Below are 18468 nucleotides of genomic sequence, written 5' to 3'. Positions count from 1 at the left end.
TTAGCTGCTGTAAGGTGAAAAATAAGCAACCTTATTAAGTCTGATTTTTCACACTTTGTCACACTTTATCACCTTTCTACAAGTAATACTATGACACAGTGACTGTGGGAGGACAGGTGATGTTAAACAAATGACTGGCTCTGTGTTTGATTTTTTCTTTTTTATTTGTTGTCTCAGGTGTGTTTCTGGGTTCCATCTCCGGAATGCTTCTGCGGCACATATCACCTCTCCCTCCTGATGTTATAATGATCATTGCTTTTCCTGGAGAGATCCTAATGAGGATGCTGAAGATGCTTATTTTGCCTCTTGTTGTTTCCAGTCTGGTCACAGGTGGGTGAGGCACAGTAACTCGAACATACGATGTTCTGCTGAATTTGCTGACAACTGTCGTGAAATTAGGTCAACGGTGCTACTTGTTACCTTGGAGTTGAGTCGCAACAGCAGAGATGTGAGAGTGGGTGTATTTTTTTTCCTGGTAAACTGGGGAAAAAATGATCTTAAAATTGCTTTTTTTACATTTTGGCAAAAGAAAAAAAAGAAGAAGAAGAAGAAAAAGGGGGGGGGGGGGGGAGCAGTGGGAGGAAAAAGAGCCACAGAACAGATTTTGTTGATTTCATACTGCACAAGTACACAGGTGTTACTGTTTTTCTACACTGGGATCTATTTTTAGTGAATGCATGAGCCACAGTCTGTTACTGTGCAAAGAAAAAAATAGAGCTGAAAGTCGCATTGGTGTGAAGCATAGAGACACAGTTACAGTAAGTTCCCTGTGAGCCAGGTGTTTTTTTAACAAGCTGAGCAGAATGACTGTAATATAGGATTGTGTTTGACCTTTTTATGCCTTATAGTTGTGTTATAGCTTTATATTTATTCATTTCAAAAATATCTGAGGTTACAACATGAGATATCAAATTACTTTTAAGAAAACTAAATATTGCTGACCAATATATTAGCAAATAATACTAGCAAACTGATACTGTATCAGTCTCTAGTTAAAAGATTCAGTTCTGTGGCACAATGTCTTTTTTTGTACACCCCATCATTATTTACAGCAGTTATGTTTCCCTAAGTTTTAGTTTTAGTTGCAAAATGTGTTCTCTCAGACTGATACGCAGAGGCGGAGCCAGACATTTGAAACACCCGGGGCTTAGCCAAAAAGGGTAGTATGCATGTGGGATTTTTTTTTTTTTTGGGGGGGGGGGGGTAGAAATGACTGAAAGATTAATTGGCTCTGTTTTGAGTTTTGTTCAAAGAAGAATGACTTCATATAGGGAAAAATATATATCATATGCAGGACACCTAAAACTAGTTTTTTAATTAGGCAGCAAGGCAGAACAAGGTCAGGGCTGTATCAAGACACGAGGACTAAACCCCAATTCAACCAGACCCAGAACTGATCCAGAATTAAAACAGGACTACAACAGTTCAAAATCAGGACTACTGAGGACTTAACCAAGACAGAACCAGAATCAGAACTAGATGATAGTAGCACTAAAAATCATCATAGACCTGCACTACACTTATTTTTTTAATTCTACCAAAGTCCACTATTTAGATTGAGAAAAGTTTATATAATTATTTAGCCTTGTTGTGCAAACAAGCCTGCATAACTTAATAAATATAGAATTTGAAAAATAACAAACCTAAAAAGAAACACTAGGTACGAGATACATGAGGACCTATGATACGGTGATACTTTTGGTAAACAACCATTTGACTAACATGTGTGTCTCACCTGCTCTTGTTCATCTCTGTTCTGTCCTCATTCTCCATCTCCCTCTCTGTTCCTCTCTCTCCCTCTTTGTGCTGACAATCATCAAATATACAGTTGAAACCAGATATTTACAAACTCTTCAGATCAAAACACTTTTATAATTGTAACATCAAATCAGACTAAATGTTTATTTTTTAGATTGATAAATATAAAAAACATATTTGTTAACTTTAAGAGTAAAGAGAGAAACTATCTGTATTTCTTAATTGTAAATGGCACCAAATTGTATTCAAACTGAGCCACACTTATGGAGCTCCACAGTTCTTTTTCTGGTGTTTTGGTTGACATCTCTTGATTTTCCCATGTCAAAGAAACAGACTCTGTGTTTTGCCTTATATGCATCCACAGCTGTGCCACCAGTTTACTCACATGGACTCTACTAACCTATCAGAAGCTTCTTCAGCTTAGAATGGAATCGTCTGGAGTTTTCTTATTAATTAACAATAAACTTAGTGTACATGTACTCCTAAATTTGATGAAAGTGATAAAAAACAGAAATCTCTGTCTCTCTTTATTCTGACATTTAACTAATTCAAAAGATATTTCAATATTTATCTAAAACAAAAGTTTACTCTAAATTGATGTTGTACAGTAAAAATGTTTTATGTTTTCTCCCTAAAGTGTATGTAAATATCTGGTTACAAATGTGAATATCCTGCTGTGTACTGAAATCCCTCTTATTTTGCATAGAAATATACTGAACAACATACAAAGCATAATATATAAAATAACATTTACCTGAGTTTTTTCTTTGAAAGAAGCCTCTAATGTCCAATCTTATATTTCAGTACATAACTGAAACCGATTTAGTCGGGGAGGGTAAGAACTGAAAATATGAAATAAACACACGTAAGCTAAGACTCTCTAAAAAAATAGCATTTGTTCGGCTTTTCATTTTGCCATTTGTTGATTCACTTGAAGAGCAAGTAATGTAATATTGGTCAAGTGATCAGTTTGATATCAATCTTTCGTGATGCACCGTCATATTTACATTATTTGTACGGTACGAATGATTTGCTTTGGTACCTGGTCAAACTTAAGCTCTCCTTGGTATGGCTGGCTCCGTTTCTCCAACAGTGCACTCACAGGCAGCAGCTGCCCCGCCCCCTCGCTCAGTCGCTTAGTGCCTGAGCTCAGATCATACCAATATCAGGGGGGATTCACGCACAGTCGTAAATTCCCCCAAGTGTGCACTATGTGCTTCGAATATTGTGTGTACTTTTTGTTTTATACAGTTGTCAGCCAGGCATCTATGAAAAAATTACACTCCAAAAGACCCCGGGCTTCTGACAAAACAACCCGGGCTTAAGCCCAGTAAGCCACCCCCACGCTCCGCCCCTGCTGATACGGTGCTTTTATTATGGCCACAGCTGCTTTAAACTAGCAATACCAATAAATCAAATGAGTTTTTATGTTTCTATAATGGTCAATCCATCAGTGTGTGCATGCTCTTAAATCCAAATTATATTTTTAATTATAAAATCTAATAATTTGTTTGTTGATGTTAGTGTTTTAGTAAACATACAGAAAATAGTAAAGCACATGATTATTATCATTATTTTTTTTATATCAAGATGCATTTATTTACTTCCATTCCTAAAAAGCAAACTTTAGTTTTATTGGTTGAATGTTATGCTTGATAATGTCAGACTTCTCAGAGAAGTTTGGCTCAAATTCGGGTAGAAAAACACGAATTCAGTTTGTTGTTTGCCTAACAAATAGCAATATAATTATTACGTTTTAAATGTGTTTTTTTACAGATGTCTGAAATATTTGTGATTTCTTAGTTTTATGATACTTGGTTTAATAAATTTGTTAAGCACTGTAAGTTTGCTCATACTTAAATGGCAGTTTTACAGTAAGAACATTAACCCTTTATTCCTACACACCTCCTGATTTTGCCACCGCAGTCGCATCCATCAGTAAAAGGTTACTTAGTCCTCACCTTTATCTTATGATGAAAACATGTCATGCTAGATGGCACTCTTTACTGCACTCATTTAAACATCAATCATTGGCAAGTTCAGAGTTTGAGACTGTCACAGCGCAGCTGAGCTGTTCTAATGGCATTCTGTGACCTAACTCCTTGCTGGACTTCATACTTAATATTTCTAAATCACTTGATTTATTTCCCATCTGTATGTTATCCTAATGTATCTGAAAGTGGACTTTAGAGCTCACATGCCACATGCTGCTCTTATTGGAAGGACTTTAGCAATTTGGTTACAGTAGCCGATTAATTTAAACAGATTAATTTAATGACATCTTAGTGCCTATTTTGATTCATTATTGTCATTCTGAGTAAATATTATTATATCCTGTAAAACATACTTTGCCAACAGGACTAGCTGGTTTGGATGCCAAATCCAGTGGGCGACTAGGCACCAGGGCCATGGTGTACTATATGTCGACAACGGTGATTGCGGCTGTCCTAGGAGTGGTCCTGGTGCTGGCCATCCATCCCGGGAACCCCAAGCTTAGGGCCAATCTTGGACAGGGAAAGAAGAACGACGATGTGTCCAGTGTGGATGCTTTATTTGATCTCATCCGAAATCTTTTCCCAGAGAACTTAGTGCAGGCCTGTTTCCAGCAGGTAGGAGTTTCACAGATGGTCTTCGTCCACCGCAAAAATGTGATTCACATGTCAGTTCCTCCAACTGATTCTTGTTTTCTTTGCTTGCTGTCCAGATCCAGACAGTAACCACCAAAGTACCAGTACCCACTAACAGGACCAGAGCACCTCCGCAGTTCACAGTCAAAAGGTCACTTCAGTTCAAGAGTGGGATGAATGTCCTGGGTAGGTTTGAAAGCACGCCCAGTGCATAAATGGAATCACTTAGCAGGGTTACTGATGTAAAACAAAAGTTCTGTTTAAAAAAAAAGTTCCATCATCAAAGGGAAACATTCAGATAACACAAAGGCATCGATTGGCATCTGTGTCTGCAAACACAGATTTTTGAGCTCCTCACCAGGGGCGCCTAATGTAGGGTGTCTCCCTCTCCATTGTGCTCATGTTTATTAACATTATTACCAACTTAGGAAAGACTTATAACTTTACATTGGCTGAATTTTCTTTACACACTTTAATTTGTATTTAGTTTGCATTTCATTTCATTAATGCTATAACTAAATGCTCTAGTTGGTATTTTGAACATTCCCAACACCTAGGACAGCCTTTCATTCTGTACAGTACTTAAAATGAATGATTGGTTGCCTGTCACTTTAGATTTAGTCTACAATACATACAAATGTACTTTATATATTCTAAAATTAGGTATTGTACATAGCAGAATGTTGCTTTGCTGTCTAGTAATATGTCTGAATAATTCTTCCTCCGAGCAAGTAAAATGATTAACTTTCTATTAATTTATACTAAATTATCATATTCCGTGTCTTACAGGTTTAATTGGATTCTTTGTTGCTTTTGGAGTTATTATGGGGAAAATGGGCGAAAAGGCCAAGCTAATGTTGGAGTTTTTCAACGTACTCAATGAGATTGTTATGAAGCTCGTTGGTGCAATTATGTGGTAAGTTCAGTTCATCACAAGCACTGTTCCACACAAGGTTAAAACAGCTGCAGGCCCCAATTTTTAAAAGGTAGAAAAAAGCTATCAGAACTTAAAAGTACATGCCCCCCACCTGCAGTTCACCCCACTCCATTTTAAGCCCCCAACACTAAAACGCCACTCCCTGAAGGGATATTCCTAATGCATTTCAACAGGTTGCGTTGGTTTCCATAATAAGTATTTTTGCTCTTTAATACTTTCATTATCTGGATTGAAAAGCCCAGTGATTGGCCTAAAGCTTCTATTGTAGGGAACATTAAAGCTTGAAAAGAGACTCTCGAGTAAATACAGGAGCCTTGTATCATGCTTTTTATTTGTTCTTGTTTCTAATGTCTCTGTAAAGCACTTTGAATCACCTTGTTGTTGAATTGTACTATACAAATAAACTTGCCTTGCCTTGCCTTGCCTTGCCTTGCCTTGTACACTATCAAACCACTTCAATAACAACATGCTGCTAAATCAAAGCAAAACTGTGTTGCCTATTCCTAACAATTTATTCTCTTTTATATATATATATATATATATATATATATATATATATATATATATATATACATATATATATATATATATATACATATATGTGTGTACAGCATGAAGCAACTTGTTGTAGGATCTAAGCTGAATGCTATATAGTCAAAGGAGCTTGCAAAGAAAAGCGTCTGGACTTCTTTAAGTTGCTTGAAGACGTTTCACCTCTCATCCGAGAAGCTTCTTCAGTTCTAAGGTCAAATGGTGGAGAGTCCCAGATATCTCACCAGACTCTCCACCATTTGACCTTAGAACTGAAGAAGCTTCTCGGATGAGAGGTGAAACGTCTTCAAGCAACTTAAAGAAGTCCAGACGCTTTTCTTTGCAAGCTCATTTGACTACAATGACCTGGATGACTGAGAACCTTCACAGACATGAATGCTATATACTATATTTTCCTGTGCCTGACATATTTGTAACCAAAATACACACTCTGTCTTCAGGTATTCCCCTGTTGGTATTGCTTGCCTCATCTGTGGAAAAATCATCTCTATTGCTGACTTGGAGGTGGTTGCAAGACAACTGGGAATGTACATGGTTACTGTGATAGTGGGCCTTATCATACATGGAGGAATTTTTCTTCCACTGATATATTTTATAATAGTAAAAGAAGACCCCTACAAGTTCTTCATGGGAATATTCCAGGCTTGGGTCACGGCACTGGGAACAGCGTCCAGGTATGGGGAATTTTGCATCTGTTTGTGTTGAACATTGTAGAATTCAGACTCCTTGACCCTCAGAGGACCACAGTATCCCTGTCTAGAAATCAGGCTTTGTTTTTCAATGTGATATATGCTTTTATAAATACTTTTATAAATACTCCATCACAGATGCTAAATAATCAGGGCAACCGTTTTTTTGGAGTGATAACTATGGAATTAGCTTGCTAGCAACACTTTCTCACTTTGCCTCCACATGGAATATCTCCATGTTTTATTAATGGCACCAGATACACGCTTCCCTCTACAGAGGTGAGCTCAGCTTTTTCCCAGTTCCTTCCAGCTCACCATTCCACAACCTTAGAAGAAAGAAGCCACGCAAGTTTGGAGTCACAGCTGTGGTTATTTCTATGATATTCTGTCTTAAATTCAAACAAGTTAAAGTTTTTGATTGTTTTCAAAAGTAAAACGCCTGAAAGACCTTATATGAATCAAATTACCATAGTTTGGAGTAAATTATTTTCATTTTGAATGGAAGAATGGTGCAATTAAATTTAAAAATCAATGGAATATAAAGAGTGATTCAGGCAAATTAATTCTCAACAGACAGTCTATTATTTGTTGCAGAGTTCTTTATTCCTACACGTTTATAGTGTCAAATTGGGTGCACAATTTCCAAGCTGAATCTCATTCTCATGTCATATTAACAAGCTTCGTCTTGTTTTATTTGCCACAGTGCTGGTACCTTGCCTGTTACGTTCAGATGCTTAGAGGAAAACCTGGGCATTGACAAGAGAGTGACACGCTTTGTCCTCCCGGTGGGAGCTACAATCAATATGGATGGCACAGCACTTTATGAGGCTGTTGCTGCCATCTTCATCGCTCAGATGAATGGCATCAGCCTCGACTGGGGCCAGATTGTTACCGTAAGGTAAGCCTACAGTCCTCCTATCCATAGGACACAAGGAGTCCCTCTGTTCTTTGATTAGTATAAAAGCATTGTCAGTCATGCTGTAGCCTACACAGTCACCATTTCTCAACCCAAACTGGGGAGACAGGGGAGAACGTCCACACTCTTGTAAAAGCTTGTCCTATGGACATGGTGTCCAAATTACTAAAACACATTATTTCTTTTATTGCATTATCCCTCTTCACTTTACAGGAAAAGTCATTGTGTAGAATAAGGTTGTGGTTTAAATTTACTTAGACAGTGTACAATCTTACAGTTCCCAGTTTCAATACTTAGTTATCAAAATACTTTTGTCATCATAAAACCTTTTGTAGAGATAGTATAGGATGTTAGCTGTGTACAGATAGTAAGGATGTGTGTGTATTAAAACCTTACACTTGAAAATTTCTCCTATTTAGCATGACAGCTACCTTGGCCAGTGTTGGAGCAGCTAGTATCCCGAGTGCTGGACTTGTGACCATGCTTCTGATCCTAACAGCAGTAGGGCTGCCCACTCAGGACATCAGCCTCCTGGTTGCTGTCGACTGGCTTCTGTGAGCGCCACATCAACACTGCTATCATGACAAAAGCATGCAGACATATTCTAACACCATTCAATGTTCTTACTTTTTAAATTTTATGTAAGCAGTTTTAGATGTTACAATAATAAGGACAAATCCTTCCCGCTATATATTATCACGTGTAGTCAAATAAGTAATCTTTTTTTTTTGTAAATTTCCCAAGCATATGTGCTAAAGTAATCATTTTATTTGTATGTACACATTTTTGCTAATATTAAAAGAGTAGAGTGCCTGTTTTACTGGCCTCTAACATGTGTAATCACTGTTATAACTGTGGTTGTTATGGTTTTAAGTTCTTTAATGAAAAACCATTTAATTGAGTCACACAGTGAAATATTTGTATTGTTTCAGAAAACACATAACCACAGTAAATGTCTAAAGTTCTAGCACCTACACATTTGCTCCATGAAAAAGTATTTTCCCCTTTCCTTAGATCTTTTTTGTTTGTTTGTTTGTTTGTTTGTTTGTTTGTTTGTTTGTTTGTTTGTTTGTTTGTTTGTTTGTTTGTTTGTTTGTTTGTTTGTTTTGGGGGGATTTGTCACACTTCAGCATTTCAAATCTTTAACAAATTTAAACAAAGATAACTGGAGTAAAAGTTTAGTTTTAAAATGATCTTTCATTTATTAAGAAGAAAAAAGCTATCCAAATCTACCTACCTACCTACCTAAACCTAATAACTGGCTTTGCCACCCTTGACAGCAAGAGTCTTTCACATTGCCTTGGAGGAATTTTGGCCCTCTCTTCCCTGTAGAATGATTTTAATTCAGCTATAGTGGATGGTTTTTGAGCATAAACCGCCTGTTTAAGATCATTTCAAAGCATCTAAATGCATCTAAAGAGTCCAGACTTTGACTAGGCCACTCCAGAGCCTTCATTTTGCATTCAGAGGTTGTTTTCTTTCTTTTTTTTTAGCTATTCAGAGGTGCTGCTCAAGGTAGCTTGAGCTTCAGGGCATGAACTGATGGACCATACGTTCTCCTCCTGTTTTTTCTGGTAGAGAGCAGAATTCATGGTTCAGTTATGACATGTTGTCCAGGTCCTGAAGCAACAAAGCTGCCCCAGGCCATCAAACTACCACCTCCACCACCATGTTTAACTGTTGGTATGATGCTCTCGTTATGAAATGCTGTGTTAGTTTTATATCAGATGCAATGGGATTCAAAGCTTCCAAAGACTTTCATCTCATCAGTCCACAGAATATTTTCTCTTAAGTCTCCATCAAGATGATTTTTATGTTGTCTTTGGTCAGCAGGCGTTTTTCGCCTTGGAACTCTCCCATGTATGGCATTTTTGCCTTTTTTTCACTGTTGCAACTTGAACTATGTCCTTAACTGATGCATATGAAGACTGTAGTCCTTTAGCTGTTGCTCTGGGTTCTTTTATGACCTCCTGAGAGAGTGGTTGATGCACTCTTGGGGTAATTATGGTCAGCCCGCCACTCCTGGGAAGCTTCAGCACTGTTCCAAGTCTTCTCCATTTGTGGATAATGACTCTGACTGTGGTTTACTGAAGTCCCAAAGCCTTAGAGATGGCTTTGGAACTCTTGATAGGTGTCAGTGACTTTGTTTCTAAGTTGCTTCTTTATATCATGGCTTTTATTTATGAGCTTTCTTGATTTATCAGGAGTGGCAGGAATGAGGCCTCGGTTTGACTAGTGAAACTGAACCCTGCTTTACCAAAAATGTGGTTAATCACATTTAATTCATGATTTAGCAAGGGGAATTGTTATGTTTTCATAGAGGCCAAATTAGGTTTAGGTTTAGCTTTTTTCCCTTGATAAAATGAATCATCATTTAAAACTCCCTAAAAACAAAATAAAGTGATTTTATGTAAGGAATGGAGTATTTTAAGAATCTTGGAGTATTGTTCACAAGTGGTGGGAGAGAGGAGCAGAAATTTGACAAACTAATTGGTGCTGCTGTAACAGTCCATTGTTGTGAAGCGAGAGCTGAGCATAAAAGCAAAACTATAGATTTATCATTTGCTCTACGTCCCAACTTTCACCTGTGGTCACAAGCTCTGGATTGTCACAAACACTGAGATCACAAATACAAGTAAGGAAATGAGCTTTCTATGAAGGCTGGCTGGTTCAGTCATTCAGGAGGGGCTCGGAGTAGAGCTGCTACTCCTCGAGAATGAGCCAGCTGAGGTGATTTGAGCTGACAAGGATACCTCCTGGGCATCTCCTGGGTGAGGACCGAGGGAGGCACCAGGGTAGACCCAGGCCTGTATATGCCTCGGTGTTCCCCCAGAACTGAAGGAGGTAGCTGGGGAGAGGGAGATATGAGTGTCACTGCTTAGATTGCTGTCCCCACAACCTGGCCCCAAATAAGCAGTAGACAATTGATGGATGCATGCATGGATGGTGTTTTTATTCATCTAGTGCTTTTTTCTTTTTGTTTTTTTTAACATGTAGGGATCGTTTCCGTACCTCTGTTAATGTGGTTGGGGACTCCTATGGAGCAGGCATCGTGTACCACCTTTCCAAAGACGAGCTTGACTCCTTTGACGCCCAGCAGGTCCGGATGGACGACTTTGAGATGGCAAAGACACAATCGTTCTTTGAAAATAACACCAACCAGAATATGTACGCTCACCACAACTCAGTGTTGATAGACGACTGCAAGGTACATTTCACGTTAACGGACATAGAGACCTGTATGTAGCGCATCCTTCCCAGCTGTGTGTTTGTCTTTCTTTTTGTGTCTGTTACTCTTTTCTCTGTGGCTTCCTATGTTGGCATATTGGTGTCTGTGTGAATAGTAAAAGTCATTCTTGACTGAAAAATGTCATCTTTAAAGTGGTGAAAAGCTAAATAAATATTTTTTTTATATTTATTTATTCACCTGTTGATCATATGAAAAAGCAGTTTTTGTGATACCAGGTTTATCAAAATTTGTTCACTTCTACATCATACATTGTTCTTATTGTTTATAAAAACGGAATCAGTTTATTTTAAAGGCTCAACACTAATCTAATTCATTGTCTCGTACATGTGGCATATTTTTCTGTTTTATTTCATTTGCTTACTTAATTGGACATGTATTTATGGTAGCCCTGACCAAATTATTAGTTCTTACATTTTTAACCATATTTTCAAAGTGATTTTAGCCAGTGGTATACATAAAGACTGCTGTTTTTTCCATATCATCATCAATCATCCAAAGTGATGCATTCATTTAAGAAATGCCTGTTTCATGCCTCCTGTCTATACTGTAGCTAGATTTCTAAACAAACAACAGAAAAAAAAAATTATTCACGTTCATTGCCTGTATAGTGATGAATATCATTATTGTAATTTGGTTGGGGAGAGAATCCATTAAATACATGGCCAACTCTGGAAAAATGACTTAATGTACTTGTCTATCACTGCATGACAACGTGTTTTTGTCTGTCGGGGACTAACTAAACTCAGCCCCAAGGTCAATGGCCAACATGTAATGAAGCAATGGTTTCTCTGCTCCCAACCACTGACAGTCTGTCAGTAACAGTGCCTTGGTCACAACAGTTAGTTGTTCTTGATAATTGCTTACAGGTCACCATGGGCAAAAATGGCAACACTGCAGAATTCTCTCTTGTTGAGGAAGACCCATGGAAATGCGGGTAAAGCAGATTCAGATGCCGCTGCACCTTACATGAGTATTACTTTTACCTTCTGCCGACACAACTGCAAAAATACAAGCGACGACAAAAAGCAATCATATTAAGAAGAAGACATAAAAGAAAAGAAAAGAAAGCATTAAGGGGAGGTTAACAGGAGTCGGACAGATTTTGAAAATACCTTTATCCATCTGGGTAACTGAATGGATCAAATCTTCACCCTAGATCAGATCTTGTGTTTGTATAACTTCTGCACAAACTGTAATAAACTTCCATGCACTTGTAGAGACAACATTCAGTTGACAACACTCAGGGCCTTACTTGGTGCTGCTGCAAGCTACCTGTCCTGTCAACGCAAACAAATTCTTCTACTCTGTGCAACATGTCATGTTTCTTTTGTACCAAACCATTTTCTTTGTAGCTTAAAGGAGGGTGTGTGACTGATGGCCTTGCTGCTTAACTTATATACGAGGAGCATGTGATATAAAAGGCATCAGAATCTGACAGATTTTATTGCTGAATTGTTGATACCATCAGCGGTTTCACAGTTTGTAAGCTTATGGCAAAGAAAAGAAAAGAAACCAAAGCAAAGAGTGTCTTGTTGTTGAATTGCAGAGAAAGGTCATGGCAGTTAAACCTTGAATCACCTTTGACTGTTCAGCTCATGGGATTATTCCCTGATGTCACACACAAGGTCAGAGCTGATAAGTGAAGATTAGGATTTAAAAGCAGAGAGCGTGGCCTCTAAATGTAGCAACACAAAGTACAGAATGTGTTGCTGAGAGTAAAGCTCAAATAGATTACATAAAGGGTGTCCTCCCAGTTATTTATCCATATGTTTGTTTCTTTGTTTTTTGTATGTATGTCCTTAATGTATGGATAACTGAGTTTCTGTTAATAATCAAAAGTCTGCTGTGTCCTAGAAATCATGTGTGTACGAGTGTGTTTCTGACAGAGAGTGGGGGAGATTAACGAAAAGAAAAGGAACAAAAAACTGGAGGTTTAATGAGAAGAAGTGGGGATGTCTCTCAAACTCTCAACAGACCAGTGCATTGTCCAGTGTTTTATTTCAAACCGTTTATTTCTTTACTATATGACAACCTTGCCTTGATGATGTCACCTGCAGAGTGCAGTTAGTATGATCATGATCACTGAAGCATTTCTGGATGAAAGCTAGTATGGATTGTCGCGCTAGAATAGAAAAGAGTAACAGAAGTTTTGGGAGTGAGGATGGCTGGGCCTTCTTCACAAGGTTTTGTAGCATCTACAAAACAGATTTAGATAGAAATAACAAGCTTGTAATTACACCTACAGTTAATTAGCTATGGTCACGTCTGTTTAGCAAGTGCACACTAAATTCTGCCTCCAGCACTCGCATAAATCTGACGCTGTAACAACAAGGTCATTGGATGTTGGCTCAGTATGTACATGTTTGTGAGTTTCACTCTGGTGTTCAAAACTAGATGAAACTGGATTATTCATTTCTTTTTCATATAAGCAGAAGCTTATATAAATATATATATATAAATAAAAGTGCCTGCTTGCACTTTGTGTATATACTCTCTTTAGGTAAAAAGTGTACAAATCAAATGTATAGACTTGATATTTTTGTCATCATAATGGTTTTTGCTATTTAAAAAATTTATATAATGACCATAATGATATACAACTTTGCAGTTATGCTAGAACAATGCTAATTTATTTATTTAACGGGCCATTAGTTATCTCAATAGGTTGTGACCTTAGGGTTATTCATTAACAAAGAATCCATTACATGTGTTTGTTTTTAAGAAAGATTGCAAATTGTTTTCTGGGAAAAAAGTCCACTATTTGTCAGTGTGGGTACAAATTGTTACTGACCCACTGCATATTTGGTTGCTTAAGGGTTCTGAGCAAGCTTATGGGGGTTTTTCAGTATGTGAGAATATGGGTATCTCTAAAGGGAAAGACTGCAGTAAGCCAGTCATTTGTCACTGATTTTCTTTATGCTTCTCCATTTCTTTAATTTATTATTGGTCATTGTTTTAGTTGATGATATGTTATTAGTCAACTGGCCTACCATAGCAAGTGTTTTCTATAAAGATGTAAGACTTGTACCATCTTTAGATGATTAAACTCCTATTTTGTATCTTTGTTTGGGATTCTGTACACATGTCTGTCTGAGAATGCATTAAATATTTTCTTGTGTCTGACATTCATCATCATGCTAAGCTCTGACTGGCTAAATGGAAGTAAGAGTGAAGGGATTTGTGCTTCACCATCACATCACAAGAGCAAAAATATTCGTCTGAAAAATGGACCGAAAGTGTATAAATGTTTCAATGCATGTGTGTAAAGATTATTGTAAGCAAATAAATGTTTATTGATGAGCTACCATTGTGATTATTCCTCATAGGAGGCAGGATGCAGTACAGCATATGAATGTTCAGTAAGTGCATGTTACCACTGCTGAAGTGCTATGCAGGCTCTCAAGAGGAACTAGACTCAGTGACCTGAGTACCATTCAGTACTCCAAGATTCCACAAAAAAAACAACAGAGCAGCTTAATATAAGTTACAGTCCACAACACAGTCTTCAATAAGATTATTACAGAAAATAGCTTTGTAACAAATGACACTTTTAACAAAAAAAAAAAAAAAGGCCAGCTGGAAAAAAGGAAACCACGTGAATTACAAAGAAAAACTGGGAAAAAAACACTGTAGAGAGTTTAGCTCCATTTGAAATAAATGACATTACCACACTTTACCTGACCAACACATAATTTAAAAATTTAAAAAGAAAGAAAAAAAACGTAATAATGCAATAAATAGACTAATCAAAATTTACTGCAGCTATAAAGGTGTCATCAAAGTTTTTCAAAGTCAGTGGGGGAAAAAAGAAAAGACATATTGTTGTCATTCAGACAGGAATCAGAGGTGTGAGAGTCCACAAATCCCCTTTTGCTCCGCAGTTTGGACAATTTTGTTCCGCTTTTAAATTATTGTGCTTGAAACACAGTCTCACGGTTCTGTTTTTCAGAGGGTTTGTTTCTGGATCTCAGTATGAGGGACCATTTTCTGGAACATCTTGCAGGGGAATGACAGTGTACTCCCCTGAATGTCCATTCTCCTTGGGTTTCTCATTAGGCAGGAAAGTCTCCATCTCTCGCTCCCTCTTCTGGTTCGAGAGGTTATTTGAAGCCACTGTCAGATTTGCCTGGTTTGGTCCATTCCACCTGCAACATAAAAAACATTAATTAAAATTCTGTGCTTTGAGAAGATCTACTCAGATATGTTGTTCGTTTCTCTGACATATGAGTCTTACTTGTGTCTGGTTGCGATGGCAACACAGAGTATTACAAGTGCTGCAACACCAACGATAAAGCCAAGGATGATGATCCAATCTGGTCATATGGGAGAGGTGTGTTATAAAGGTGGAATGAGTGTTATTCATGTATTAATTGTGCAGAAGTGTGGTTTTTGTCTAACTCACCAGGTGTAACGTGTCCTTTGTGTGTCGTTTCAGTGTTTGTCGTCTGCGTCTGTGTCTGTGGTGCTAATTGCACATAAAAATAGAATTGTAAACCCCTCCATATACACCACAACAATTTAACATACAGGTACTTATTGTTAATTACAAAATATTTACCTTTATTAATGTTCTCCCGATGCTGAAAATTTCGATTTTTTTTTGATAGTATTGATGATACAGTGCTAGTTTCTACACTCGAGCCAGATGTCATAGTGGTGCTTTTAGAAACCAGTTCAGACCCTGAACCAGAATCCGGGTTTGTTGTGACGTCACTGGTAGAGACAGTAGGATCAGTAGTTTGCGAGAAGACGTTGTTGTTTGAAGTGTTGATTGACTGGTCTTCACTTGTCACTGATGTTGTGGTGGTATGGCTAAAGAGGGAAGGTGAGGTATATCCTGAACCTCTCCCCTTTAACATGTAATGCTCTGTGAAGTCCGACGTCGGAGCATGCGTTGCTGTTGTGGTATCAAGTGCGATGGGTATTGTTGATTCGACAGCACTCCCCTCAAACATGTAACTGTCTGTGGAGTTAGAAGTCGGTGCATTTGTGGCATTCGTTGTTGTGGTATCGAGTGTGAAGGCGATCGGTGATTCGTCACTGTTCTCTCCTAAACCACTGCCATCATTCACGGCACTCTCTATGAATCCAGAGGTCTGAGCATTTGAAATACTCAGCGTTGTGGTTTCATGAGGTGAGATGGACGTTGTTAAGATGTCACTGATCTTTCCAGCAGCACTTCCTTCGGTCATATCTTCAGAGTTGTAAACCGGTGTCTGTGATGCTTGAACTGTGGCACTTATTTTGGGTGTTTCAGTTGTAAGCGTAGGCAATGGACCAACAATGAACCCCTCCGTCATGGCATCCTCAAGAAAGCCTGCATCAGGGTTGGCAGGGTTCTGGGTCACAGCTAGGACAAAGAAAAAGGAAAAAATCCATGTATCATCTTAAGTGTTTACCTACTGGCTCTGAAATGAGTAGGGAGGAAAGTTACCAAGCTTTGTTAAACACAAAAGGACCACACAGAGCTTATGTTGCTTCAGCCCAAAGTCTTGTGTTAGCTTGTTATGTGACCCGCTTTGATAAGGTGTGGTGAGAGACAGTAATAATTAACCTAGGTGACTATTCGTGTATTAGTGTGTTAACAAAAGAGAGACAGCTCCATCAAAGCATCAGTTTTAATACCACGCCAAATAAACCAGGCCAACATAACTGCTTTCTGTCTTTCAAAAAGTATTAAGCCATTGTTAGGATTTTGTGTCACAAAGGAAGGAAGTCACATATCTTCTGGTAAACCATTATAATCGCTGGTGAATAGAAAACATTTAAATTTTTATTTAATTGCTTCTTTTCTCAAATATTTCTATTTTAAGATACTTTATAAGTTAATTCATTCTTATATTTACCTGACATCTACAACTACTTGGTATTTTTCAAGTAGACCTTACATTAGCAGTATCTTGGAGCATGAATTGAGTTGTTAGCAGTTCTACTACCAAAGGTCCCCCTTAACCTTGTAGCCCATATTTAAAATGCTTTATGTTGTTAAATGCCACTTATACACTGATGGAATAGTGTAAGTAAACCAATGAAACTATGTATAGTTTAGATTTATACAGAAAGAAAGGAAGGATGAATGAAAGAAAGCGGCTCAGCTCAAATCACACATCTCCACTCTACATTTCTGCCCAGTCACATTCAGCTCTGGTGTTCCCTATGAGATTACATGTGTAACAGCTCTTCGCTGATCTTTGGTTTCAAGACAAATTCATTAATGCACCTCCTGGAACAGAACATTTCACAAAGACTTCTGTGTTTAATTGAGCTCTGCCAATGAGACCTGTGCACTAACAATGAAATGTGACTCGTTAAGGAAGTGCCATACTTCAAATATAAAGAGATTTAGGTAGTAGCAGGAGAGTGCTGACTCACGGGGTAAAGAGAAAGGCTCGACAGGAAGTGGTGAACTTTCAGTTGATATAAAGGAATTACTTTGTCTGAGACAGAACACCCTTTGCTCCTAAATCTTGCGATGGAATCTTTTTTATACAGCATCATTCATCATCAATTAATAAATAGCTTTGTTGTGGTTGTTTTTACAGTTTAACTATCAAAGACAAATCCACATTGAAATAAAAAAGCTGAAAATTCTGCTAAAAACAATTTACTACAATACTTATTAAAAAAAATACCACTTACTATTAACAGGTGTTGAATGAACAGCAGCAAGGAGTCCCAGAAGAACTCCCAAAAGAAGATTCCTCATCTTCATAATAGAGAAAGGTGCTAAAATCAAGGATTGGAAGTAACTAAGAGTCAGCTGGAACTATATTGCACAATGAACTGATACTTTGAGCCAGATAAATCATGCCTTTGCCTTTTTATACAGCAGCAGGTCATAACAGCACAAAAGCTAGCGTCACAGAAACACACAAGAGCTCAGACACACCTTTTGACTCGCCTTCTTCCTTATCCACTTTCTCACGGTTTTTTTCTCCCTCAGGCACAGCACTCATGTCAAAATTACATCAATGTAAAGTTCCTGCTCAGGATTTTCCTTGCCTAGTGAAAGTTCTAACAAATGCATTGCATGATGGGATTTGGTTATCATTTATTGCAGGGCTGTATCACATGAAGGCAAAACAAGAACATTTTTTAGTGTGTAGTAGTCCATGTGTTTCTGTTATGTTTCTGTGGTGTTTAACAGGGGCCAGAAAAAGTTGAAAGAAAGTGCTGCACAAACATATGCACCAAATGTCAAAACAGTATCAGTATCCTAATCTATAAACCTACTAAGATTATATAAGAAATGGAAAAATACAGTTTGCATGAAATACTTGCAAGGACCTGAGCCTGTCACTAAAGGGGTAGGTGCAATTTTTTTTTTTAATTGACCTACATTTAAGTATGACATGTGGATTTTTTTTAACAAGAAAGATACACACGGGAACTTATTCTGACACATTTGAATCTGTTAAAAGCCTAATAAAGTTAGCCATTGTTGCCTTTGTTTGAAAGGAGTGTATGAGTGTAAGATTACATCTCTCCATGTCTGGTAATGCAGGCTAGAAGCATGCAAGAGAAAAGAAAAACATACAAGGGATCATTACTGATTGCTCGGGTGTTATGTAATGCAATCCAACCAGCAGTTGAATAATAGGGAAACTCGGGTGAAACTCTGGGTACCATGTAAAAAAGCCTTCACAGAAATGGAAAAATCTGTTGATGACAGAAGAGAGGCTTGGAAACTGCTCAAGACTCAGTTAGACAAATGATACATTATGTGCAGTTCTACAGAT

At 37.8% G+C, this 18468-nt stretch overlaps 2 protein-coding genes across 3 annotated transcripts in view; one reads left to right on the top strand and one right to left on the bottom strand.

Annotated features, from left to right (window-relative positions):
• LOC147339390 (excitatory amino acid transporter 2-like) overlaps nt 1-14029 on the top strand; it is a 34056-nt gene extending 20027 nt beyond the window's left edge. For both annotated transcript variants that reach the window (XM_086294221.1, XM_086294229.1), the window contains exons 3-11: nt 178-330; nt 4117-4367; nt 4463-4571; nt 5175-5301; nt 6315-6548; nt 7267-7461; nt 7899-8033; nt 10477-10687; nt 11596-14029. In XM_086294221.1, coding sequence (XP_086150347.1) covers nt 178-330; nt 4117-4367; nt 4463-4571; nt 5175-5301; nt 6315-6548; nt 7267-7461; nt 7899-8033; nt 10477-10687; nt 11596-11667 — 1487 coding nt within the window. In that variant the 3' untranslated portion in view covers nt 11668-14029. The remainder of the gene's footprint in view (nt 1-177; nt 331-4116; nt 4368-4462; nt 4572-5174; nt 5302-6314; nt 6549-7266; nt 7462-7898; nt 8034-10476; nt 10688-11595) is intronic.
• On the bottom strand, nt 13999-17547 carry cd44a (CD44 molecule (IN blood group) a). The gene is made up of 5 exons (XM_086294238.1): nt 17369-17547; nt 15288-16079; nt 15132-15194; nt 14964-15042; nt 13999-14874 (listed from the first exon to the last, which is right to left on the bottom strand). The coding sequence occupies exons 1-5, from the start codon at nt 17439-17441 to the stop codon at nt 14697-14699; spliced, it is 1185 nt and encodes a 394-aa protein (XP_086150364.1). The 5' UTR covers nt 17442-17547; the 3' UTR covers nt 13999-14696.
• Nucleotides 17548-18468: the final 921 nt, after the last annotated feature.

Source organism: Aulonocara sp. 'chitande type north' Nkhata Bay, linkage group LG1, assembly GCF_057382095.1.
Source record: "Aulonocara sp. 'chitande type north' Nkhata Bay isolate Kocher_YH1m ecotype deep benthic linkage group LG1, A_spYH_male_GT1.1, whole genome shotgun sequence".
NCBI lineage: Eukaryota > Metazoa > Chordata > Actinopteri > Cichliformes > Cichlidae > Aulonocara > Aulonocara sp. 'chitande type north' Nkhata Bay.
Note: the sequence above shows the minus strand (reverse complement) of the source record. Positions and strands in the feature narration are given on the sequence as shown.